Genomic DNA, 25,640 nt, shown 5'->3' on the forward strand with positions numbered 1-25,640 from the left:
GAAATCTTGCCATTTACAATGACATGGATGGAGCTGGAGAGTATCATGCTAAGTGAAATAAGTCAGAGAAAGACAAATACCGTATGATTTCACTTCTATGTGGAATTTAAGAAACAAAACAAATGAGCAAAGGGGAAAAAAAAGAGAGAGAGAGAGACAAACCAAGAAACAGACTCTTAAGAGAACAAACTGATGGTTACCAGAAGGAGGTGGATGGGGAGATTGGGAAGTGCACTTGTTTTTCTTTTTTTTTTTTTTAATTTTATTTATTTATTTGAGAGAGAGAGAGCACAAGCAGGGGGAGTAACAGAGGGAGAGGGAGAAGCAGTCTCCCTACTGATCAGGAAGCCCGACATGGGGCCCAATCCCAGGACCCTGGGATCATGACCCGAGCCTAAGGCAGACACTTAACTGACTGAGCCACCCAGGCTCCCCAGGAGTGGACTTTTCAAGGTGAGCACTAGGTGATGCACGGAAGTGTTGAATCACTATATTGTACAGCTGAAACTAATATTTCACTGTATGTTAACTGGAATTAAAAAAACAAATAAACAAAAAGCTGGTTAATTCTAAAGGGTGGGGGCAGGGGGGAGAGAAAGGAAGATCACTGGCTGTCCCGAAACACATTTTTTTAAATTTTTATTTTATTTTTTTAAAGATTTTATTTATTTATTTGACAGAGAGAGAGACAGCAAGAGAGGGAACCCAAGCAGGGGGTGTGGGAGAGGGAGAAGCAGGCTTCCCACTGAGCAGGGAGCCTGATGTGGGGCTCGATCCCAGGACCCTGGGATCATGATCTGAGCCAAAGGCAGACACTTAACGACTGAGGCACCCAGGCGCCCCCTGAAACACTTTTGAACTAATTTGTTGCAATAAATATGCTTTGCTTTTGAAATTGTTAATCTCATTTTAAAATGATCTTCTTCATAAATAAGGGGCATTAAATTGAACTTATAAAGTAATGTTACATGAAGTCAAGACACATGCATTACTCTAAATTTTTTTTTAATAGTTTCAAACTGGAGGCGCCTGGGAGGCTCAGTCGGTTAAGCGTCTGCCTTCGGCTCAGGTCACAATCTCAGGGTCCTGGGATGGAGCCCCGCGTCGGGCTCCCTGCTCAGCGGGGAGCCTGCTTCTCCCTCTGCCTCTGCCTGCCACTCCCCCTGCTTGTGCTCTCTCTCTCTCTCTTTCTGACAAATAAACAAATAAAATATTTTTTAAAATTACAAAGTTTATAATTCCAGATGAAGTTAAGAAAAAATGGGAATGAATGGGGGCAGACTGATTTTCCACAACAGGGAGTAAAAATTATAGTTCTCTGCAGACTATTATCATTAACTATCACACCAAAGACATCTGAAAACCCTTAAGGTAAACACGAGTAGAATTAATAAAGAATTCTAATTCTTTCCTAAATTATGGAGCATTATAGTAAGCAAACAGTCTATATGGCACTAGAAAATTAACAACATTATCAAGCGCCGCCTTGACATGCGGCGAAATTAGAAGGGCCTGACCACAGGTTCCTGTCCCTACTTCGCTCCTCCAGATAAGGTCCCCCAGCCAAAGAACCCTCCTTATCAACGGTACCAAGAGTAGGTCCTGCTTAGTCCCGAGGAACAGGTTCCAGTTCCTTGCTAGCCTGCATAATTATTCAAACAAGCCAATAATATCCTCCCATGAAAACCAGTGTTTATCACACCCTTTGATACTGTAAAGCCTGCCCTTCACAGCCTGTTTGTACATTCTGTTCCTGAACGCAACCCCCCTATGACCCTGCACAGTGCACTGTTCCCCCCTTCCCTGGGCAGTGAGTATATGGGATGAATAAACTGCCCAGTATTAGGTATCTTGTGTTCAGCCATGCCCATAACCCTAGGGCAGGAATCCCTCCTTCACCAGTGGGGTGAATAGAAGGCAATTAAAACACAAGACAAGAAGGGGCACCTGGGTGGCTCAGTCATTAAGCGTCTGCCTTCGGCTCAGGTCGATCCCAGGGTCCTGGGATTGAGCCCCGCATCGGGCTCCCTGCTCAGCGGGAAGCCTGCTTCTCCCTCTCTCACTCCCCCTGCTTGTGTTCTCTCTCCCTGTGTCTCTCTCTGTCAAATAAATAAACAAAATCTTTAAAAAAAAAAAACAAAAACACAAGACAAGTGTTGCCTGGGTGGCTCAGTCAGTTGGGCCTCTGCCTTTGGCTCAGGTCATGGTCTCGGGGTCCTGGGATCTAGTCCCGCTCAGGCTCCTGGCTCAGCGGGGAGCTACTTCTCCCTCTGCTCCCTGCTCGTGCTCTCTCTCTCTATCTCTCTCAAATAAATGAATAAAATATTAAAAAAAACACAAGATGATATAAAAAAACCAGAAAGCATTAAGTAAGTTGACAAAAACAGTACCAAGCGTGGTCCTGCTAGGAGAGAAAAGGAAAACAAGATTTTCTCCATTCAACAGGAGGTAGGAAAGGAGGAAAAAATGTGGAGAAAATGGATGGTGAGCAGCAAATATAGTATAATAGCAGAAGAAAGTCCAAATAAAGCATTAATAGCAATGAATGTGAATGACTTAAATACACTTAGGAAGATATGGATGATCAGACTGGATACAAAATAAAATCTCTATTGTATGCTATGAATTTTTTCTTCAATTCTGGAATAATCTCAGCTATCATATCCTCAATATGATTTCCTTGCCATTTTCTTCATTCTTTTCTTTTGCAAGTCCTATTGGAGGCTCCCGATCTATTCTTGGGCTCTTTGAACTGTTTCTTTTATATTTTAATTCCTGTTCCTCCTTGCTGTATTCTGTGTACATCCTTCAGAACTATCTTCCAATTAACCAATTTTATCTTTAACTATATCCAGCCTAAAATTTATCCCAACTTTTGAGATGTTTTTATTTCATGACTACATTTTTATTTCTCAGATTTATAATTGCTTATATTTCATTTCTGTATGTTCAGTTTATTTTCATCTGCACTGTTTCATAATTTCTTCTTTGCCCAATGATGTCCTCGTTTATCTCTTTGAGCATCCCTATTTTCAAGTCTTTACCAGATTAATCCAAAAAAAAATGAATTTCATCTGAGTGCATATTTCAGACATTGAGTTGGTGGGTTTATTTAGCATTTAATTTCTTCATGTGCTTTGGAATTTTGGTTTACAGGCTCATTATGGCTGGGAGTTTTTGCTTTTCCTTTATGCTCTGTATTTCTCTCCCTTCTTTCTTGTCTGGTGGATTTAGTTTTGTGGTTGCATCCATAAGACGAGTCCAGGACTGGTCTTGTGACGGCAGCCATGAATTTGTGCTCGTCACTGATTTGGGTGTCTTGCGGTTATGGGCTTATGGGATGGCTCAACCCAATTCTTGGCTGTGAGGCTGTCTTTGCTCTGCTCTTACCTCAGGCCTGCAGTTTTGGCCATAGCTCCTAAGAGCTAGTCAGTTGCCATTCTTTTTGGCCTTTTTTCACACATCAGGGGTCTCACTCCAGTCCCTGGCTTCAGCCAGAGAATCTGGCTCTGTCCACTATTCCATGTGCAACATTTTCGCTTCCACTACCCACCCCATAGGCCCTTGGCTTTGGCCCTACTTATCACTGTGGTTTCCAGTTAGTTCTCTTTCTTGTCCACTGAGATGTTTATCCTGTTGTGTGTGTGTGTGTTTTTTAAGCCTGTTTATGCTTTTTCTCTCTTCCAATGTGTTTGGAACATAGAGAGTATGTCAAAGCCAGAACTTTCCAACCTTCCTCTTGTTAAAGTCACTTGGGGATGGAGCTTCTACTTCTCACAGTGGAAACATGCTGACAGATAGAGTTTGGGGATTCAAGAAATGAGTATTGAAACCACAACCCTGGGAGTTCGAGTAATGGGCATTTTGTCTGGGCTTAGTGGGCTGGGCAGGGTTGTGGGTCAAATTAGGAAAAGCCCATCTAGGCACCTTCTCATTACTGACCAGCTTCCTACAGCGACTCCACGTGGCAGTCAAATGATTTGCAGGAGCAGAATGTTCCAACCAAAGTGCTCTCCTTTGGTTTGGGGGTGGAAGCCCAGCTTTTTTAGACAACTCAGAAGACCAAAGAAAAAGCGAACACTGCATTCGGGCTCCCAATTGGTTAAACAGAAAAATAAAAGAGATGTGACCCGTTCATTTTTGGAACAATTCATACTGTTGACATAAGATATAAACAAAATAACTGAGAACGATAAATAAGGGAGACATAGTGGTGTGTTTAAATTCTTTTCCAGAGAAAAAAGATTCACAAATTACAATACTGACCTCCTCCCCCCCAAAAAAAGCACAAAATTCTGAATAGACCAATAACCAAGAGAAAAAAAATAGAAGTTATCAAAGAATTAGCTCCCTAAAGACTTAGATTAGATGCTTTTGCTGACAAGGCTTTTCTAATGTTTAAGGAATAGCAGTGTCTATTGTTGTATAAATTATTTCAAACACAGAATAAAGAAAGAATGGTCTTCAGTTTGTGTTGTAAACTGATATAACTCTCAAATCTACCAAAAAAAAAAAAAAAAAAAGAGCAAAGAAAACCATGGACCAGGGTTTGCAAATACAAGTGACTGTAAGCCAGAAAGTAATATAAATGGGTGGCATCGCTTGGGTGGGAAATGACAGGGAAAGTGGGAGCCACGGGAACTAGAGAGTGTGCACTCCCACCTCAGGAACTCAAAACCAAACACTTCAAAGCCCTCCGCTGCTCAAATAAACAAGTCCCGTGAGTCACCAGTCTGCAGGCTCTGGTGTAGGTCAATCTATGTTGTAAACATAGATGCAAAAGTCCCAACTAAAATACTAGCAAGTCCAATTCAACCTATACTACAATTGTTTAAAAAACAGTCTACTAAGACCAAGCTACATTGGGGCGCCTGGGTGGCTCAGTTGGTTAAGCGACTGCCTTCGGCTCAGGTCATGATCCTGGAGTCCCAGGATCGAGTCCCACATCGGGCTCCCTGCTCAGCAGGGAGCTTGCTTCTCCCTCTGACCCTTCCCCTTCTCGTGCTCTCTCTCATTCTCTCTCTCTCTCAAATAAATAAATTTAAAAAAAAAAGACCAAGCTACATTTACTCCAAGAGATGCAACAATGTTTTAATATGTTGACACTATTTTTTAAATAATCCATCATCTCAACAGGTCACATTAGAAAAATCCATATAATCATTTCAGTAGATGTTGGAACTTATTTCCTGATAAGCAGAAACCCAGGGATCCGGAGCTGGGTTGGGCACGGGCTGGCAGAGGGTGTGCCAAAGGTAGCCTCTAGGGATGAGGCCAGCATCAGGCCCAGCAGACAGCCCACTGAAGTGTTGATCCAAGGAACCAGACAGAGAAGCGGAAACCAGATTAAGGCAAGAAGACAGAGCCTGGGGAGATGCTTGGAGGCACAGCCTCGAGGCTTTATTGCAGGGGCTGCATGCCCTCTGGTCCTGAGCCAAGTTTGGACTCTAGCTGCTGAAAATGCATTTGAAAACATTCAGCATCCATGTCTCATAAATAGCTCCTAAAACTAAGACTCTAAGGAGAAAGCCTTCACACAAGAAAGAATATATCCTAGCAAGCTGCCCACTTAAAACTTAAAAAATGCTTTCCTGTTCTGATTTTCGAAGGAGCCATTTTGTATGTCCAAGAATCCTCTACAATAAAGGGGAAAAAAAGCACAATGGAAGTTATACGGGGAACCTGAAGAGGAGACAGTGGGGTGCGATGAACCTCACATTTTCTATGGTCCAACTGAAATCAATCTATGCATATTATACCTCAGTAACAAGTGTGTTACAAAAAATAGTAAAATCTCAGTGGGCACTGAGAGAGTGATGGGGCACAAGTGCTAAATAAAACTTGCACACCTCTGCCTCAAACCATACACAAAACAAATTCCAGGTGGATTAAGACTTAAATGTAGGGGCGCCTGGGTAGCGTAGTCAGTTAAGTGCCCGACTGGTGATTTCGGCTGAGGTCATGATTCATGGGTCATGAGATCAAGCCCCATGTGGGGCTCCTCGCTCAGCATGGAGTCTGCTTGAGATTCTCTCTCTTCCTCTGCCCCTCCCCCTGCTCGAACATACGTGCTCTCTCTCTAAAAATAAATAAATAAAATCTTAAAAAAAAAAAACGAGGTCACTTCTCACCTATCAGATTAGCAAAAATTAAAAATAGTGGTAATACCTGCTGCTGGAAGGGGTGCAGGAAAGCGATACGCTCATTCATTGCTGTTGAAAATGCGAATTATCACAGCATTTTGGGAAAACAATTTGGCAATGCTGTTAAAATTTTAAATTCCCTTTTCCCCGGTGAGCCCATGCCTGGAAAACCCTACCATAGAAATAAAAGCATCAGTGCACAGGGATTTGCATAGAACCAGGTTTACTACAGCCTGTGGTAGTGGCAAAAGCTGGAATCCACATGAATACCCATTCAAGAAGGGGTGGAATATTATGCAGCCATTAAAAAGAGAATGGGTTAGACCTGTCTTATCCGACTTGGGGGATTTTCTACTACCTATTTATGGTTAAGGAAGACAAGCAAGATGCAGAAAGTGAATGTAGTATGATTCAAGTTTTTAAATATAATGACCCCAAATAAAAAATGTGTGTTATTGGGGCACCTGGGTGGCTCAGTCATTAAGCATCTGCCTTCGGCTCGGGTCATGATCCCAGGGTCCTGGGATCGAGCCCCGCATCAGGCTCCCTGCTCGGCGGGAAGCCTGCTTCTCCCTCTCCCACTGCCCCTGCTTATGTTCCTTCTCTAGCTGTGTCTCTGTCAAATAAATAAAATTAAAAAAAAATGTGTGTTATCACGTGTGTGCATTATTAGGAGAAAGTTGGAAGGAAGTTAGCAGGGGGAAAAAGAACCAAGCAAGTAAATCAAGCTGGGAACATGGGGATAAAGAGAGAAAAACACTTAAAAATATTTTAAAAGCCATGTGTGTAATATGACCCATCCACACAAAATTATATACACATAAAGAGATGCGGGAAAGGATGCACCAAAATATTAATGATGATTATCTCGAGGGATGGGATTACAGGTGACTTTTAGTTTATTCCTTATGTTTATGTTTTAAATGTTATACAATGAGTATATACTATTTATGAAAAATCAGTGGAAAATAAATCTATTTTCACTGGGTGTGTGTAGTGGGGGGAGGGAGTATTGGCAGGTAGAAGTCCCTAGGGGACCTGATTTAATGAGCACACAAGATCAATATTTAATTAACATATCAATTGCTGGCATGTCAACTGATGTTTTCCAAAATCCTTGAGGTATAGGCTCTCTTAAGTAGCCAAACTGTCATCTGAAACATTGTTTACAATTCTCCCATTTAACTAATGCTTAAGAATGGAATGATTACAAATACCAAAGGGGCCAGAAATGATTAAAAGAGGTTTTATTTAAGTGCTATCAAATAACTGGATGTACTCATCACAGCTTAGAATTCCCTCACCAGGTTTATGGCCTGGCAACTTTCAAACTCCTTTATCATTGCTTTCAGAAAAAAAAAAAAAATAACCATTTCTTTTTCCAGACTGCTCTGTCGTGGATCTTAATGTCTTTATTCTAAATCTTCAATCTTGGTTTTGCTCTTTTTATTGCTTCGTTCTCATGGTGCTTGGCTTCATCCGTTGGCCACGGACCTTGCTTTTGTGGGCACTGCTTTCCCGCTTCTCTTCCCTCTCTCCGCGAACTGCCACGTTCAGGGGAGGGCTGCCGGTGTTCAGATCTTGTCTACGCGGTGCTGGAACATGCCAGACCCTCAGAGACAGGGTCGGGTGCTAAAACAGCAAATTGGGCTTCACTTCCTCTTCCGTTTGCAACATTTACTGAGCTCTGTTGGGTGTCCAATGTCAGGTCAAGGATTCAAAAGTGAGTAAGGCGTGACCCCAGAGAAATCACAACTAGCTATGTAGTTTGTGCTCAACTGCACAGTGCTGGGGAAGCACTTGGTGGGAGGGATGCCACTGATGGAGAAGAGGATGGAGGCGGGGAACAGCTGCTAGCACTTGGCAAAGAAAACAGATATGCAAAGGTCTAATGGTTCTCTAAGTGTAGTCCCAGACTAGCAGCATCGGCATCACCTGGGAACTTGTTGAAAATTCTAATTCTCGGGGCGCCACTCCCGACCTACCAAAGCAGAAACTCCGGGGGTGGGGAGCAGCAATCTGTTTTATCAAGTCCTCCTGGTGCTTCCGATGCACCCTAGAATTTGGGAACCACCAGTTGGGGAGAGGCCTTAAGATCCTTAGGCTGAAAAGAGGCGAGAGGAAACGAGGCTTTGTGCGGGGCCTCGGGTGCAAGGCAAGGGGGTTAGCCTTTGCCCTTTTGGTGCGGCCTCCAGGGTTTCTAAGCAGGGGCCTGTCGCACTTACACAATCTCTCCCATCTCGGCGTTTCTGGGAGCTCTAGCATTCTCTGCGCGCCCTGGGCGGAGAGCTAATCAGCATGGGGCTGAGTTGCCCCACCCCCCGTGACACGAGGCGGCGAGCGCGAGGTCGGGCGCCCGACCTCTACCCCTGCGGGTACAACAGCCTTGCCGTCCAGGACCAGGTGAGCGCACGCAAGGGCGGGACGCGGACGGAGACAGGAAAGGCACCGCCAGGGAGGCGGACCCGGCGCGGCCGGGGCGGGCGAATCTGCGGACCCAGGCTCCGCCCCCGGCCCGCGGGGCGCGGCATCTCGGACCCGTGGGCCCCGCCCCCAGCCCCGCCCCGCCCCGGCGCGCGCCCGGCCCGCCTCCTTGGGAGGGGGGAGCCCGCTCGGTCCGCGCCCAGGCGCGCGCCCGCGGCCGGGTTGCAGGGCTGGGCGCGCGCCCCGCGGCCCGGGCAGGAAGATGGTGGCGAGCGCGCGGGTGCAGAAGCTGGTGCGGCGCTACAAGCTGGCGATCGCCACGGCGTTGGCCATCCTGCTGCTGCAGGGCCTGGTGGTGTGGAGCTTCAGCGGCCTGGAGGAGGACGAGCCGGGCGAGGTGCTCCGACGGCCGGGCGGGCGGGCAGGCCGGGCGCGGGGGCGCGCGGGGTCCTGGATGGGCTGCGGGCGGCCCCGGCCGGGGAAGTGGGGCACGGGCCGCGTGCGTGCTGGCGCTGGCGGCCGCCGGGAGCAGGGCGTCGGACCCCTGGCGCCCCTTTCCCAGAAGGGCCCCAGGGACTACGCGCGGGGGCGGTGCATGACCTGGAGGCCCGGGCCGCGAGCGGGCGGGCAGGGGGCCTGGGCGGGAGGAGCGGGTCCTGGTGGGGTGGTCTCCGGCCCGGGGAGCTATGAAGGTCAGGCGGGGCCGGGCCCGAAACTGCTCGGAGGTGGGGAGCCCCAGGCCAAACTTTCTGAAGTTGGGAGGGGGCGGGGGTGTGCGCGTCGTGGGCGGAGGAGCGGGGCCAAGGGACCCCGGGCATCCGCGCCCAGCTGCGCTTGACGGGCAGCCGCCAGTGGAGAAGTGGAGCCCGGGGCTGGAACTCAGGACGGCAACCGAGGGAACAGGGAGTGACCCCGAGGGAGAGGACTGGAGTGTCCCCCAGGCGTGGCTTTCCTAACCTGGGGTCTGAAGAAAGCTGTGGGTCTTCAGGAGGAGATGGCTGGGGGAGGTGAGCTGGTGAGTGGCCTCAGGACATTAGGGAATGGGGGGGAGCGGGGGGGGGGGGGCCTCTAGCTCTTAGGGAATGGGGACAGCATCAGCTGGTTTAGCAGAGCCTCAGGCCCAGAGCAGGGACAAACCTGCCCAGCTCAGTACCCAGGTCCCTGCCCTGAGAGTGTCACTCACTCTTGGCTGGTTTCAGCTGGAGGCCCTGACAAGTCCCCTCCCAGGGTGGTCAGGAAGGGTCCAGTGGGGTCTGGGGCCGTCCTGGAAGGTCCAGGAGGTAAGCCAAACCCTGGCCCTAAGCCGTGGGCCAGAGCGCAGGGCTTCTCTGCCCATACCCCCACCCCCTCGGTTCTGGTGCCTCTAGGGCTGGGAGTCCGATGCGCTGCTTGCCATGTCCTCTTGGGCCTTTCCACGTGAAAGTGTGAAGGCCAAGGGAGCCTCCAAGTCCACTTAGCCCTCCTGCATCTGGGCAGTTTGGAAGGCCTGTTGTGGAGACTGGGATAAGAGCTGCCCTTTCCTTTTTGGGGGGAACCAAGAGGCTGGCATGGGGAGGGAGCTGTAACAGAGTCATGTGGGACCGTAACTCCAAAAGGTGCTGAGTTGGGTCGGGAGGAGGCTGGCTCTGTGACATCCAAAGGGAGTGAGCTTGTTCTGTGTGGACCAGTAAGGAGGAGGAGGGGAAAGAGTGTTTTGGGGTCAGTGTGAGAAGACTGGGCAGATGAGACGTTCTCCAAGGTAGTTAGGGAGCCCTCCAACCCTGAAGTGTGCGAGCAGAGGCCGGTGACCGCTCTGGGGAGGGCCATGGCACAGCAGCTGAGGCTTCACAGAAACCAGTGGCCCCCAGTTAATGGCTCTGTGAGTCTCTGAAGAGGCCAAGAGATTGTCCAGGCCTCACATCCCTGCTGTTGTGCCCACAGCCTGGGGTGGAGAACTGGGGCAGTTAAATAGTTGGCATCCCACCTCCCCACCTCCTCGTCCAGGTTCCTGGCAGAAGCTGATAGGGCTTTACTGGACTGGGACAGGAGAGATCCTCGGTGACCTAAAGGTTGTGCAGTCCAGGCCGCCATTGGTGCTTGGACCCCTTCAGCAGCCCCCTCACCGGAGCCGGGGGTTGCCAGGCAGCGGGGCATAATGCCTAGGAAGGTGGGCACCCAAGTCCAACCAGCCCACCTCCCCGTCCCGGGTCCACTTCCGGCACTGCTGCCAAGTGGTGATGAAACCACGGGCGTATCACCTAACCTCCTGCCGAGTCCTCAGTAGTGTACCCCCTCAAGGGGGGCACTCATAGCATCTCTCTCACGGGGCCATCGTGAAGATTAAGTGAAAATGATGCCCGTGAAGTATTTGCAGGAGTTCCTGGCACATGCTGTGCGGCCAGGAAATAATATCATCTCAGCCCTGCACACTGGGCGTAGGGATTCATTCATCCAGTCCATCATTCAGTCAGTCAGCAAATGATAGTTAACTTGTACTTCGTAGTAGGCTCTGTGCTAAGACTGGGGATACAGAAATAAAGAAAGTAGACAAGGTCCAGGGGCTGGAGAGCAGACAGTGGGCAGGGAGAGACTGACAGTGGAAAGGAAACTCAGTATCAAGGGGGTTGGTGGAGCTGGGTGGTCGGGGAAGGCTTTGTCAGGAAGTGGCGTGTGCACTGAAGAAGCCAGTCATCCTGGGGAGAAGTGGACAGAGTTTGGGCAGCCTGCAGAGAATGGGCGTGGCTGGGTGTCTTTGAGGAATGGGAAGGAGGGTGTGGCACGTTCTGCCGAAGAAGGTTCAAGAGTTAGTCCAGGGTACATCCTTTTTTTTTTTTTTAAGATTTTATTTATTTATTTGACAGAGAGAGACACAGCGAGAGAGGGAACACAAGCAGGGGGAGTGGGAGTGGGAGAGAGAGAAGCAGGCTTCCTGCTGAGCAGGGAGCCCGATGTGGGACTCGATCCCAGGACCCTGGGATCATGACCCGAGCCGAAGGCAGACGCTTACCGACTGAGCCACCCAGGCGCCCCCGTCCTGGGTACATCCTAGAGACCCTAGGAAGGGGTTCAGGTGCTGTTGCAAGTGAAGCGGGGGAGGGGAGGGCAGTGGGGTCAGATGTGCATTTCAGATGCACACTCTGCGCATCTATGGAGGGGCTGGAGTGGAGACCAGGGCTGACCATTAACATCCAAAGAGCCACTTTATGGTTTTAAAAGCTTTCACAAACATGGTCTCACCACTTACTTTAAACAGTCTGAGATGTCTGAAGGTGGTGGGGTGTGGGGGAAGCGATTCTGTGTTCTCGGGAAGTGGCAGAGGACTTGAATGCCTTCTCAGTGGGGAAGGGGGACCTCAAAGGCCAGAAGTGGCAGAGGACTTGAATGCCTTCTCAGTGGGGAAGGGGGACCTCAAAGGCCAGAATGCGTCCAGGCCAGAGGTCAGAGGGCCAGTCCCCACCCTCAGGAATTAAAGGGCACCCTGACCTCAGGGCTACTGGGGAAAGTCCCCTTGGGGGCACAAGTTTGTGGCCCTGCTGATGCCCCTATGGACACTGGTGGGAGGGGGCAGAGGTGGGGGCTGACTCTCCACCAGGGACCACCCCCCCATTCCTCACTGCTGCCTCCAGGTCCCCCAGCTTCCCCTGGGATTGACCTTCTCCGGGTCGGCCGGCTCCCTGCTGCAGTGTAGGGCACCAGCCTGCCCATCTCCTCCCGCATCCTGTCCCCCACCGCAGCCAGCCTGGCTGTGTGCCCCATGCCCTGCCCTCTTGACCGACTTCCTGACTTGCTGGTACCGGCTTCCACCCCAAGCGCCCACAGCAGCTCCACCATCTCTGTCCACCTAAGCTTGAGAATGTCTTTCTCTGTCCACTGTGTTGCCAGGTCGGATGCCACCAGCTTGATATACACTCAGCTCACCTTTCTTGGGGGCTGCCCAGTCCAGGGCGCCCTCCCCAGTGTGGGTGTAGAGTGAGATCTGCTGCTTCCTCCCACCGTGCCCTCCCTCTTGTAGTGGATGGGCATAGATGCCCTCAACTCTCCTCGGGCACCTCTCAAGAGATCAGAGGGCTGGCTGAGTGGTGTGCACAGAGGGTGTGGGTGCTTAGGTGGAGGAGTGGGCCTCTGGCCCTAAGGTAGCTGTCGGCCTGACGGGGCGGGGGGGCTGCTTCCTGTGCTCTGATGGAGAGGGGAGGGGAGGGCAGGGGCAGGGAAAACTCAACCCAATAGAGTCCGCGGTGTCTAAGGGCTTTGGCACCTCTCCTGACTTCACATTTGACTCTTTCCTAATCCTTTTCCATTGGTAGTAACAGTAATAGAAATAATAATAATGACGATATTAGCATCTATCAAATGCTGAACCCATACCAAGAGCCTTACACTCATTCATTTGTTCATTCAACAAATATTTATTGCCATTTCTCCCATTGCCAGACATTCTTCTAGGTTCTTGGAATGCATTAGTGAACAAGACAACAAAAGCCGGGTCCTCCTGGACATTACATTCTTGTGAGTGGAGAGACACAGAATAACACAAAAGAAATAAATACATTCTAGCATGCGAGAAGGAAGTAAGCACTGTGGGGAAAATGATGCGGAGGATGAGGGAAGCTGGAGTTTGCATCCAGTGCGTCAGGGTGGGCCTTGCTGAGAAGGTGCCATCTGAGCAAAGAATTGAAGGGGGCAAGGCATAGCAGTGGGGACATCTGGGGGAGGGCATTCCAGGCACAGGGGACAGTGTGTCGCCCATGGCCTGGAGGGACACTGAGAAGGCCACTGTGCCTGGAGGAGAGTGAGCATGAGGTTAGCAGCAGATGAGGTCAGAAAGGGAGGGGGGTCAGGAGGGGCGGCTAGACACGGTGCACACAGCCTCTGTGGGTTCTTGGAGGGCCTTTGGGTTTCACCCTCGGAGGGGAGGCCATGGGTGGTTTGGAGCAGAGGGGTGGTGAGATGGGGCTTGTTTTAATGGGAACACACTGGCTGCTGTGAGGGGAACAGACCATCAGGGAACCAGAGGAGGAGCAGGGGGCCACGGACGCTGGGCAAGGGTGGCCGTGAGAGGTAGTCAGACTCTGGACGTATCGTGACGGTGGCCCCACCAGGGCTTACTGCTAAGGGATCGATGTGAGGTGTGAGGGAAACTAGAGTCAAAGATGACTCCCCAAAGGTTTAGGCCTGAATGACTGGAAGGAGGGGGTCGCCATTAGCAGGATGGGGAGACTGACGTAGGGGCAGGTTGGGGAGGAAGAGGAGGAGCTCGCTTTTGGACTTGTGGGTGCCAGAGTTCTGTCAGGCTCCCGAGGGAGATATCGAGGGGGCAGGCGGGCAGTTAAACACCTGAAGGTTCAGGGAGCAGTCCAGGCCAAAGAGAGAGACACCTGAGAGTGGCTGGAGTTCAGAGGCTGCTCGAGGTCGCCCAGGAAGTGAGGGTGAGGAAGGGCCCCAGGGTGGTCTTGGGAGAAAATAGAGGGTGGGCCAAGAAGACAGAAGGAGCAGCCAGGGAGGCAGTGGAAGCCCCGGGAGGGCAGCTGTGGCCCAGCAGGTCATGCTGTCTGTCGAGAGGCCAGGCCAGAAAAGGCCCGTGGCCCGTGGTGGGTGGCCGGGGAGGCCCACAGAGGAGTCCCAGGGGACGGCGAGGGCGTGGCAGATGGCTGGCGGAGACAGCTCCATCCAACACACTAGTTCACACTCCCTCTCCCTGATGCTCACAACTCCTTCCCATTTCATCGCTGAGGGACCTGCTCAAAGAAGGTAGGCAGCCAGGGGAGCGGTCACACAGCGCCTCGTGCTCTTTCCACGCCTCGGCCACCAGACGCGAGCCACGTGTCCTTAGGGTTCCAGCTACTCTGCCGGACTCGGGGACATGGGGCTGGTGTGACAGTCCCTCCTGCGTTCCCCTTAGGGGCAAATGGGACGGTTTGCAGGAGGGGACTTGGAGCTGGCTCTTGAAGGATGGGTGGGATTTGGCCTGGCAGGGCGGGCTGGAGAAGAGGGTGGGTACACATGCCTTTCGGGTGTGACCGGGCCATCTAGGGAAGTGCCTGGTTTGAGAAGAGGCAGGGGAGCCGGGAAGCAGGGTGTGGCAGCCGTGATTTCCCTTCTAGAGAGAACCGGCCGTGAGGAGTGTGAGGAGTGGTCAGGTGCCAGCCTCCAGCTGTGGGTGCCTCAGCCTTCCAGCTGGTGACTGTGCCCTTCCCAGCAGCTGGCCAAGGCTCTCTCCGAGCTGCACAGTTGTCTGAAGCTCTTCCTTCTGTCCCCTCTAACACGGGGGCAGACCTGCTTGGCCGGCTGACGGCTTGGCCTGCTGACCCCCCCGTCGTCCGTGGGTGTCAACCCAGCGCGAGTCATGCGCTCTGACTCTCTTGGTCTTGGTCTTGGCCTCTGCCTCCCAGAGAAGCCCACCAGTATTGGGGTCTCAGGCTTCCCCTCTGTGCTCCCCACCAGGCCAGGCCCCTTTACTCTCAGGACCTCCACACTCCTGCACGGAAGTGCCATGGCTGACAGAACACTTGCCTTCTGTCGCTTCCCAACCAGGCCCCGGCGGGGGGGAGGGGGGGGAATCTTGTGTCCTCTGCAGGGTCTCCATGCCCTTCTTTTGTGACATTCATGTTCGTTATTTGCTGAAAAAGAGAGCGGCGTCTGCTTCCAAAGCACAAGGGGGACGCAGTGCCCTGTGGTGTGAGCACTGGGGATGTGGCTGCAGTGGCCACCAAGGCAGGGTGGCACTTCCTCGGCCGGCTGCTCAGGGAGGCCTCCCTGCAGAAGTGCTCCTTGTGCAGAGTCCCCCGGAGAATGGCGCGCCTCGGGGCGGAGGGTGAGGCAGTGCCTTCGAGGCCTGAGGCCAGCAGGGAGCCAACCAGCAGGAGGAGAGCGACTGTCCCGGTGACCTGTGTCTGACTATCTTTTACAGAAAGGAAGGCAGAGGAAGCCACGGCCGCTGGACCCCGGCGAGGGCTCCAAGGACACGGACAGTTCAGCGGGGCGGCGGGGCAGCGCGGGCAGAAGGCATGGGCGCTGGCGGAGTCGCGCCGAGAGTCCTGGCGTGCCCGTGGCCAAGGTGATACGGGCCGCCACCAGCCGGCACAGAGCCAGCCGCCGCGTCCCGCCGGCCCCAGCCCCAGAGGCCCCGGGCCGCCAGAACCTGAGCGGGGCGGCAGCTGGGGAGGCACTGGTCGGGGCGGCTGGCTTCCCACCGCACGGAGACACGGGGAGCGTGGAGGGCGCCCCCCAGCCCACGGACAATGGCTTCACCCCCAAGTGTGAGATCGTGGGCAAGGATGCGCTGTCCGCACTGGCGCGGGCCAGCTCCAAGCAGTGCCAGCAGGAGATTGCCAACGTGGTGTGCCTGCACCAGGCCGGGAGCCTCATGCCCGAGGCTGTGCCCCGGCACTGCCAGCTGGCCGGTAAGAGGAGGAGACGGGCGGCGGGCGGAGGGCTGGCAGCCCCGGGGCAGGTGGCGCAGCAGGGCCCTTCACCCCCGTTTCCCAGGGGAGGAAGCTCACGGGGCCCACCTCCCACGGGGCCCACCTCTCCGGCAGGACCAGTGATAAAGCGCACTGAGCGGCAGCGGCAGAGGCAGAGCCAGGACCTGGGAGCGTCAGGCTCCAAGTCCGAGGTCCTTCCTTTGGAAGGCAGGCGGTCCGTCTTCCTGGCTCACCCCCAGCCTGTGGCCTGGCGAGGGGTCTCACTGATGCCCCTGTTCTCTCCTCTCAGGGAAGATGAGCCCCGGCATCCAGTGGGACGAGGTCCGGGCCCAGCAGCCCGCGGATGGCCCCCCAGTCCGAATCGCCTACATGCTGGTGGTTCATGGCCGTGCCGTCCGCCAGCTGAAGCGTCTCCTCAAGGCTGTCTACCACGAGCAGCATTTCTTTTATATCCATGTAGACAAGGTACTGTTGGGGGGACAACACAGGGATCTGAGCGAGTCGCACCAAGACCCAGCCGGTCACCTATAGCCAGGCTCTCTGATCTGCTCAGGTGGCCCCTGGTTAGGAGCTGGAGCCCTGCCCTGTGGTCTCTCCATTCCATGTCACTTGTCCTAGGGGTGGGGTGGGGAGGTTGTAATGCTTGGGGGGGCACCCTTGCGGCTGCTGAGTCCCCCTTACCTCCCCCGCAGCGCTCCAACTACCTGCACCGTGAGGTGGTGGAGCTGGCGCGGCCGTACGAGAACGTGCGGGTGACACCCTGGCGCATGGTCACCATCTGGGGTGGGGCCAGCCTGCTGCGGATGTATCTGCGGAGCATGCAGGACCTGCTGGAGGTGCCCGGCTGGGCCTGGGACTTCTTCATCAACCTCAGTGCCACCGACTACCCGACCAGGTATGGGGCGGTGCTCTGAATCCTTGGTCCTTGGGGTGGGAGGGGCCTGATCCACTCCTTCCCTTCCCCCAGGCCTCATTCTGGTCCCTGGACCACAGCTGTGGGTTAGGGGAGGGCCTGGTGGAAGGTGATGTCAGAATTGAGAGTGACAAGAGACTAGGGAGCAGGCAGAGGCCTGGAGCAGGGGGGCACGGTCAGAGGGCAAGGGGTAGAGGAAAGCTGCAGGTGCCAACCACTGCAGAGCATCATCCAGGGGCAGGGCAGCTCTCTGTGAGGCAGGGAGTGGCAGAGGGTGAAGGCAGAGGGTGCCAGGATGGGGAGTGTGGCCTGAGCCCGAGCCAGTCCCCTTAGACACACTGCCTGTGCCCCTTCCCCTCTCCAGGACCAACGAGGAGCTGGTGGCTTTCCTGTCCAAGAACCGGGACAAGAACTTCCTCAAGTCACATGGCCGGGACAACTCCAGGTAAGGGGTTTCATTGCAGCCCCTCCCACACAGGGCCGGGTTGCAGAGCCTCCCAACCACACCCAGGTTGAAGCATGCTGGTCCCTGGGCGCATGAGAGAAAGCCTGCCCCCTGCCCCCCACAACCTTCATTGTGGCCCATCTGCCCCCCCGCCCCCCATGATGCTCATCGTGGCCAGTCTGCCCCCCGCCCCCCATGACGCTCATCGTGGCCAGTCTGCCCCCCGCCCCCCATGACGCTTATCGTGGCCCTTCTGCCCCCCACGCCCCACAACCCTCATCGTGGCCCGTCTGCCCCCCGCCCCCCATGACGCTCATCGTGGCCCGTCTGCCCTCCCCCCCACAACCCTCATTGTGGCCTGTCTGCCCCCCCTGCCACCACCACCACAGGTTCATCAAGAAGCAGGGCCTGGACCGGCTCTTCCATGAGTGCGACTCACACATGTGGCGGCTGGGCGAGCGGCAGATCCCAGCAGGCATTGTGGTGGATGGCGGCTCCGACTGGTTCGTGCTGACGCGCAGCTTTGTGGAGTACGTGGTGTACACGGACGACCCATTGGTGGCCCAGCTGCGCCAGTTCTACACGTACACGCTGCTCCCCGCCGAGGTGGGTGACTGGGCCCCCCTGCTCCGTGAGGCCAGGGCGGCTGCGGGCCAGGGCGCCCACGGCTCACCCTCCGCCCCGCCCCCCACAGTCCTTCTTCCACACGGTGCTGGAGAACAGCCCGGCCTGCGAGAGCCTGGTGGACAACAACCTGCGGGTCACCAACTGGAACCGCAGGCTGGGCTGCAAGTGCCAGTACAAGCACATCGTGGACTGGTGCGGCTGCTCGCCCAACGACTTCAAGCCGCAGGACTTCTTCCGGCTGCAGGTGCTTCCCGGGACCCCCTGGGCCCAGCCTCCCGCCGGCCTTTCTCTGTGTGCTTTCGCAGGCAGAAAGAATTCAGGCTGAGCCCCCACCAGAGAATCTTGGGGGGAGGGGGTTTCCCCTGTGGCAGTTCTCGGGGCTTCACTGGCAGCAGGAAGGGCCCCCCCAGCCCTAGCCACACCGCCTGAGACCTCCAGGCCCCTTCAGCCCCGTTGCCTCTCCTGCTCCAGCAAGTCTCCAGACCCACCTTCTTCGCCCGCAAGTTTGAGTCGACCGTGAACCAGGAGGTCCTGGAGATCCTGGATGTCCACCTGTATGGCAGCTACCCACCGGGCACGCCGGCCCTCAAGGCCTACTGGGAGAACACCTACGACGCAGCCGATGGCCCCAGTGGGCTCAGTGATGTCACACTCACCGCTTACACTGCCTTCACCCGCCTCAGCCTGCGCCATGCTGCCACCACGACACCCCCACTGGCCACCCCGCTGTGCAGGTGAGACCTCCTTCTGACCTGTTGCAGGCCCTCCACGTGTGGCGCCCTGTGGGGAGGCCAGTCAGAAAGAGACCGCCCCGGCCCCAGGGAGCCCCCAGTCCGAAGCAGGGGAAAAGGCAAATAAAACAGAGCAAGAGCCCAGCACATAGGTGCTGTGGGTGTGAGATTTGGGGCAAAGGACGCACTTGAGGATGGGATTCCCCAGAGCCCCCCCTCCCTGGGACTCCAGGCCAAGTCGGGTATGCTGATGGCATCTCCCTTTCTCCCTGCTGGAACCTTCTTAGGTTTGAGCCCCGGGGCTTGCCGTCCAGCGTGCACCTGTATTTCTATGACGACCATTTCCAGGGCTACCTGGTGACGCAGGCGGTGCAGCGCTCAGCCCAGGGGCCGGCAGAGACGCTTGAGATGTGGCTGATGCCCCAGGGGTCGCTGAAGCTGTTGGGGCGCAGTGACCAGGCCAGCCGGCTCCAGAGTTTGGAGGTGGGACAGGTCCTCCCCTTGCTTTCTCCTGACCCCCAGCAAGACTCAGGGTAGTGGGAAGAGGGGCACAGACACCAAGGGAGGGATAAGGACTGGGTTAGGCCTTTCAGGACTGGCTTCACAGGCTCTTCCTCCCCAGCGACGGAGCCAGTGTCTCCCCGGCGGGCGCACGCTGAGGAGCACCTCCCACGTGGGGTGCACATGCAGTGAGCAGGGAGGAGACTGAAGTTGCTCTACAATGCAAGCCCTGTTTTCTCAACTGCAGTTATTTTCTTCTAGAGGGACTTTGATGTTCCATCAGGCTTTGGAGTGTCGGCTCTTTCTCAGAGGCCATGGCTTCATGTGGCGATGGTCTCTGGGCGGGGCCTCACACCTCGTCTCTGCCTTACTGCCCCCACCACGACAGAGCAGGCCAGAGCAGGAGCCTGGAGCAAATCTCAGAGCTGAGAAAGATCTTAGAGAAATCCTAGTTCAAGCCCTTCATTCTGCAAATGGGGAAACTGAGGCCCAGAAAGATAGAGTGACTGGCCCGAGGTCACACAGAGAGTTAGAGGCAGCACCAGAGTAGAGAGGACTTGCCCCGCCAGGCTCTTGCCCAGCTGCCTCCCTCCCTACAGGTCGGCACCGAGTGGGACCCCAAAGAGCGTCTTTTCCGGAACTTTGGGGGGTTGCTGGGGCCACTGGATGAGCCTGTGGCCATGCAGCGCTGGGCCCGGGGCCCCAACCTCACAGCCACCGTGGTGTGGATTGACCCCACCTACGTGGTGGCCACGTCATACGACATCGCGGTAGACGCGGACACCGAGGTCACGCAGTACAAGCCCCCACTGAGCCGGCCCCTGCGGCCAGGGGCCTGGACTGTTCGACTGCTTCAATTCTGGGAACCCCTGGGTGAGACCCGCTTCCTCGTGCTGCCCTTGACCTTCAACCGCAAACTACCTCTCAGGAAAGGTAAGGATCTAGGCCCAGAAGCCAGACAGACTAGGATTCGCCAAGCAGGTGACCGGTCCCAAGAGGCTGACCATCAGAGCTGATCCTCAAGGGGAAGGGGCCGGGTTGGGGCCTGGATGGTCTGTCCCTTACTATCCCCACACTGTGGTAGGGTAGTGAGGCAAGCTTTGTGGTCAGGTGGATTTGGCTTTGGAATGTAGCTCTGACACTTTAATTGGGCCTTTCTCCTTGGCAGGTTATTGGCCTTCTGAGCCCCGGTCTTACTACGTGTAAAGTAGTAAGAGAGATAGAACAATTGGAGGCCTCCAGGGTGTGTGGAACACAAGTCCACTCAAACCAGCTCAAGTAAAATGGGGAAATTATTGGAAGAATGCAGGGCTGTCCCCCAGAACCCAGGAAATTTCTCTGGTCCCCCCGCCCTTGTACCCCGGGAACCAGAGGTGCTTTCTCTATTGTCTCTGTGGGGCCACCTGTCCCCTGTGTGTCAGCCCCAGGCTCTGGCTTCTCAATACATGATACTTGGTCTCTCCGTGCAGTAGAGACTGACCAGGGTCTCTTGGTCTCCAGGTTCCTCATTCTTGGGGCAGCGGATTTGATGGGCCACCCGGTCCACTGTGTGGCTGGGTGGGCAGGATCCCATGGCCCAGCTCACACTTGGCTGAGGCTAAGGGAGCAGGCTCTGAACACAGGCATAGGCTTCAGGTTCCCTCAAGAGGGGCCTGGTACAACTAACCCCTGGGAAATATTAGGGATGAGTATGTGGGTAAACATGGCTTGTATACAGTAGGTGCTCAGTAGGTAGGTGATGTTTCCTTTCTCTGGCTACATCTTATCACAGAGAAGATCAGGAAGTAACCCAGAGAAGGATGGGGTACTAGGGGGGCTGCGGCAGATCCCGAGCAGACAAGCCACACCCCTGCTCCCCAGGGACTCTGAGCCTGATGCAGGAGATGGGGACAGGTGGAGGCCAGCTCTCCAGCAGGCCAGTATTGGAGCTGAGCCCTGAGGAGCTGGAATTTTATAGACAGAGAGGGCTGTTCTAAGCTGAGGAGACAAACCCCACAGGCATCTGGTGCATGGGGGGAACAGAGGGTCGAGGGGGTAGGAGGTAAGGGGTGGTGGGAAGGACTGGCTAGCAAAGCGCACAGGGCCCCACAGCTGAGGGCCCGAGGGTGGGGCCTCTGATGGCTCTGGGAGCCCCTGGGGGTGGCTGAGAAGGGCCACAGGGACAGAGACCAGACCATTATGGGAAAGTTACGTTGTCTTCCAGAGTGCCTTGATCCCACTGTTCTGAATCCTCAAGGTGGGAATTCAGAGATTACGGTCTTGACTTGATAAAAACGAAGAGTTTGACAGGCCCAGAAAGTTCTGTGGATTAGCGCAAGGTCACAGGCCACTCAGCGAGTTGTGACTCCCTGGTAGAATGGGGACAGATGCTGGGGTGCCCAGACCCAAATCCCAGAGGCTGGCCTTTACCACCTGTTCTGCACCCCCAGATGATGCCCGCTGGCTGCACGCCGGGCCGCCCCACAACGAGTACATGGAGCAGAGTTTCCAGGGCCTCAGCGGCATCCTGAACCTGCCTCAGCCTGAGCCCGCAGAGGAGGCCGCCCGCCGGCACGCAGAGCTCACAGGCCCAGCACTTGAGGCCTGGACAGATGGGGAGCTGAGTGGCTTCTGGTCTGTGGCCGGACTGTGCACCATGGGCCCCTCCGCCTGCCCGTCCCTGGAGCGCTGCAGACTGACCAGCTGGAGCTCTGTGTTCCCCGACCCCAAATCAGAGCTGGGGCCCGTCAAAGCGGACGGGCGACTCAGGTAGCAGGGCCCCAGCCAGCGCCTCCAGAGGACCCGGGGAATTGCACCTTACAGACAGCGGAGGGGGCGTGCCCTCCCCACAGGCAAGAACCGGAGCCCCACGCAGGCCACCCCTGCTAGCCAGCCCGAGCCCGCGCGGACGGCAGGGAAGGGGGGCGTGGTCCTCACTGCTAACAGGTCTGCTGGGGACCAGAGGTGGGCAGGAATGTGGGGAGAAGGGCTCCAGCTTCCACGCCCCGCTCTTCTTCACTTTTCCTTCTAGGTTTCTTGTTGTTTTGGGGTTTTTTTGTTTGTTTTTAATGGGTGGTAGAAGGAGGAACTGGAAATGAAAACTGTGCAATAGGGCTCAGAGCAGCCCCAGGAAGTGGGCCATGGCTCTGAGGAGCAGGGCCCTGACGAGCCCATCTGCTGTCGCTCCGGAGGAGGCTGGGCCTGCCTCTCTCCCCGGGGCCTCATTCCCCCAGCCTGGGCCTGTGGTGCCTACGGCTGAGGCTCTACGGGGGTGCAGGTGCCGGGCCAGGCTCTCAGACCCAGAGACCAGGTGATTTGGGGGAGCTCTGCAGAGCTGAACTCTAGCGGGGTAGCCTCTCCTCTTGTAGCCAGGGGGCCGTAGAAGAAATGGGTGGGGCCGGCTCTAGGGCTTTCCAGCATGTCCGGCCCCTCGATGGGCAAGGCAGGGCGTCAGGGCCTGCTGACAAATGCAGAGTCTCCCAGGCACCCAGAACTGCATGCCGGTCCTGGAGGAGCGAGCCGTTGCGAGCAGTGTGGGAAGAAGACTCTTGGCAGGGCTCTCCCAAGAACCTAGAGCAGCATTGTGCCTGAAAGCTCCGTGTGAAGTCTGAAATATGCAACAGAAGAAATATATCTCTATCTCTCTAAGTGGAGCCTCTGTGTCTTTCCTCCTGGGTGTCAGGAAGCCGGCGCTGTTGGGCCTTCTCCCCAGTGTCTTCGCCGGTGTTCTCTGGCAGCCCTGAGAAAGTAGAGGTTTCATTTCCCTCGAGTGGGAACGGTTTAGAACCCAAGAACCAGAAAGGATGCAAGAACCCATCTAAAGCAGCTCGCTCTTTTTTTGAGGGCCAGACAGGCCCAGAGAGGCTTGGACAGTTGCTCATTGCCACCCAGGACGCCAGCACGAGAGCCAGTTCAGTTCTCAAGGGTCCTGACCTGACTCTTCCACAGGATGCTGGCTTCTTTGCCTTTGGCATCACTGGGGAGGGCCCAACCCACAAGCCCTCCTCACTCTCCTACCCCGCTCTGACGTATGGAGCACCTTCCAGAATGGAGGCAGCCCCAGCCACAGCCTGGTAGTTACCGTTGGAGCTTTAGGGGCAAGAGTAACAGCGGCATGGGGCCCTGGCCACCACCCTAGGCCCTGGGAGGGCCTGCTGGAAAGGGTTGTGCCACCTTCCTCCTCTGCAGCCCAGGCTCCGTATCAGCCCTTCACACCTTACTTAATGTGGGAGCGAGGGTTTCTCAGGCCTTTAAAATCCTTCCTTGGGCGGGTCACGCTGGCCTGCTCAGCTCCCCTTGGGGAACAAAGGGCTCACGCCTGCCTGGACTGCCACATGTCCAGTTTTCCTACTGGCCGACAGAGGGCGCCCCTGACCACCAGGAAGGGCGGTGGGGTGGTCAGTTCAGCCCGCGGGCGGACCCTACGCAAAGCATCTCATTGAATCCTTATAACCCTGTGGGGCAGGTGCTCCCATGATGGGCACCTGGCACATCAGGAAACAAATGATGAACCTGAAGTCACAGCCCTCAGGTGGCGGCAGCAAGCTCCCAAGGTGGGCAGAGGGCCTGCATGGTGCTCTCACCACTCCCTGCCCTCCTGAGGGCAGGTCACCAGCGAGGAGCTGACAGCACCAACTCCTGGGGAACAGTGCTCGGGTAAGGGGCTAGGATGACATTTTTCTGGCTGCTATTTTTGTCAACCTCTGAAACTACCCCTCCGAGTCTCTAGAATTTTTTTTTTTTTTTACATCAACTCTGAGGTCGATAAATAAAAGCTAACCAGGTCCAGCATGTTCCACCCAGGCAGGAATGGTCAGAGCATTCAGACTCTGCTGGCTGAGGACTCGCCGTGCAACTGGCAAGGTTCACCCGCGCTGTCGTTAGGTTAGCACAACAGTTTCCAGAGTCTTCGTTTTTGACGTCAGTGGGGCATGCGCTCTGTTTCAGCTCTGCCACACTCACCCCATCACACCAGGCCCTGGTTACTTATTACTCGTGACCGTGCCCTGCCGTGAACGTTCTGAGTTTACACGTTTAGCCCAGTGGCTGGGCATCCTGAGTGAGGGTTCTGAGTTCATTGGTGTGAGGTGGGAGCCCAGCAAAAGCATGGGTTCAAAGCCCCCGCCCCCCCCCCCCCCCGCCCCAGGAGATACTAATTTGCAGGGCAGCTGCACCCTCACTGCTCCGGCAGGCCTGGGTTGACCTCCTGAGTTGGAAGCATTGCAGGACCTGGACCAGGCTCCCGGCTCCAGAACCCGTGGCCGGTTCAGAAGGCAGGTTTGGCTGTGGAGGCCCTCCTCCCCCTGCCTCTCCCCTGTGCAAGCCACGGAGGCCAGAGCGAGGGCAGCTTCTCTGCTGCCTTTCTGGAGGGTTAGCTCAGCCTGGAGGTTTGGGCTCTTTGAGGCTTTGAAATCCTCGCTTGGCTGGGCCCCTGGGGTCAAGATCAGGATTCAGGGCAGGCGGGATGTGGGGTTGGGGTGGGGGTTGGCTGGGGCAGGCTGGACCCCCTAGGCTGCGCAATAATTCTTTTGGAGGGAGGGCAAGAGCCTGGGCAGAGTCTTTTGTATTTTGTGGCCCGCGTGCCTGGTTTCCAGGGCAACCTTGGACACCTCTGTTCCCTTAGAGGCGGGAGCCAAGAGCAGAAGGCAGCCAATTGGCATCTTGAGCCCCGTTACCTGGGCCAATGGGAAGCAGGGCAGAGTCGCTGGGAGGTGATCTGGAAGTGAGAAGTGCAGAGGTCTGGGCAAGTTGGAGCCCCCCTGGCTGGCCGATGTGTATACCAGAAGCTAAGCCCATTCCCGCCAACCTCTTCTGAAAGTCGTAGAGGGACCTTCATGGCCGTCGGGCCCGGAGAGGGGAGTGCCCTCTGTAGGACATGGGATCGTGGCACGGCACCTGCAGGACGAGCAGGGGCAGAAGCCGACAAGCTGGCTCTGAATGCAGTCGCTCCTCTGGGCCAGGGTTCCTGGGTCAGGGGGTGGTCCTGCTGGCTGTCTTCAAGGTGGTTCAAGGCTGATGCCCTGTCTTGGCACCCCTCTGCCACTGCTGTTCTGCGTGCAGGGATCACCGTGGACGGTAGCCTCCTAGCCATAGCTGTGAGTCCCTACTGCCGTCCTGAGTCCCAGGGTTGGATCGGATGTACCCTTGACTCCACACTGTAGGCTGGAAGCCCAGCCTCTTCATCTGTAGGGTCACCTAGAGCAAACCACTTGGGAAGAATGGTGTGTTTGGCTGGGCCCTTGCCTGCCGAGTTCTGGGATGCCACGGTCTGGGAGAGTGGAGAAGGGGCTGAGTCCAGGCCCTGGGGTCCTCCCCGGGCCCCTCAGACCCGTCGCTTCTAAGGGTGCCTAGCCTGCTACAAGTTCCTTCCCCCTCCCCCAAGTTTGTCCCTCTCTAAACTCCTTATACACTTCACTTCCCTGGGCTGAAGGGACAGGAAAAAGCCACACTGCTCTCCTAAGTAAGTCTGCCGCAGGG

At 55.4% G+C, this 25,640-nt stretch overlaps 1 protein-coding gene across 1 annotated transcript; it reads left to right on the forward strand.

The window, feature by feature from the left end:
- The first annotated feature begins 8,790 nt into the window (after window positions 1-8,790).
- On the forward strand, window positions 8,791-22,811 carry XYLT2 (xylosyltransferase 2). The gene is made up of 11 exons (XM_028093712.2): window positions 8,791-8,964; window positions 15,454-15,946; window positions 16,257-16,432; window positions 16,660-16,862; window positions 17,245-17,325; window positions 17,715-17,931; window positions 18,020-18,196; window positions 18,424-18,686; window positions 18,971-19,166; window positions 19,784-20,117; window positions 21,614-22,811. Exons 1-11 carry the CDS (start codon window positions 8,830-8,832, stop codon window positions 21,934-21,936), a joined length of 2,598 nt encoding a protein of 865 aa, XP_027949513.1. The 5' UTR covers window positions 8,791-8,829; the 3' UTR covers window positions 21,937-22,811.
- The last annotated feature ends 2,829 nt before the right edge of the window (window positions 22,812-25,640 follow it).

Source organism: Eumetopias jubatus, unplaced genomic scaffold (genome assembly GCF_037043125.1).
Source record: "Eumetopias jubatus isolate StellerSeaLion01/CBP00866 unplaced genomic scaffold, mEumJub1_p1.0 scaffold_10, whole genome shotgun sequence".
NCBI lineage: Eukaryota > Metazoa > Chordata > Mammalia > Carnivora > Otariidae > Eumetopias > Eumetopias jubatus.

What these genes read in the sequence shown, in the direction of transcription:
- XYLT2 (XM_028093712.2), top strand. Translation starts at nt 8,830, where the DNA reads ATGGTGGCGAGCGCGCGGGTGCAGAAGCTGGTGCGGCGCTACAAGCTG. An exon ending in ACACGCTGCTCCCCGCCGAG is followed by an intron (nt 17,932 to 18,019) that starts GTGGGTGACTGG and finishes CGCCCCCCACAG; the next exon opens with TCCTTCTTCCACACGGTGCT. An exon ending in CAAACTACCTCTCAGGAAAG is followed by an intron (nt 20,118 to 21,613) that starts GTAAGGATCTAG and finishes CTGCACCCCCAG; the next exon opens with ATGATGCCCGCTGGCTGCAC.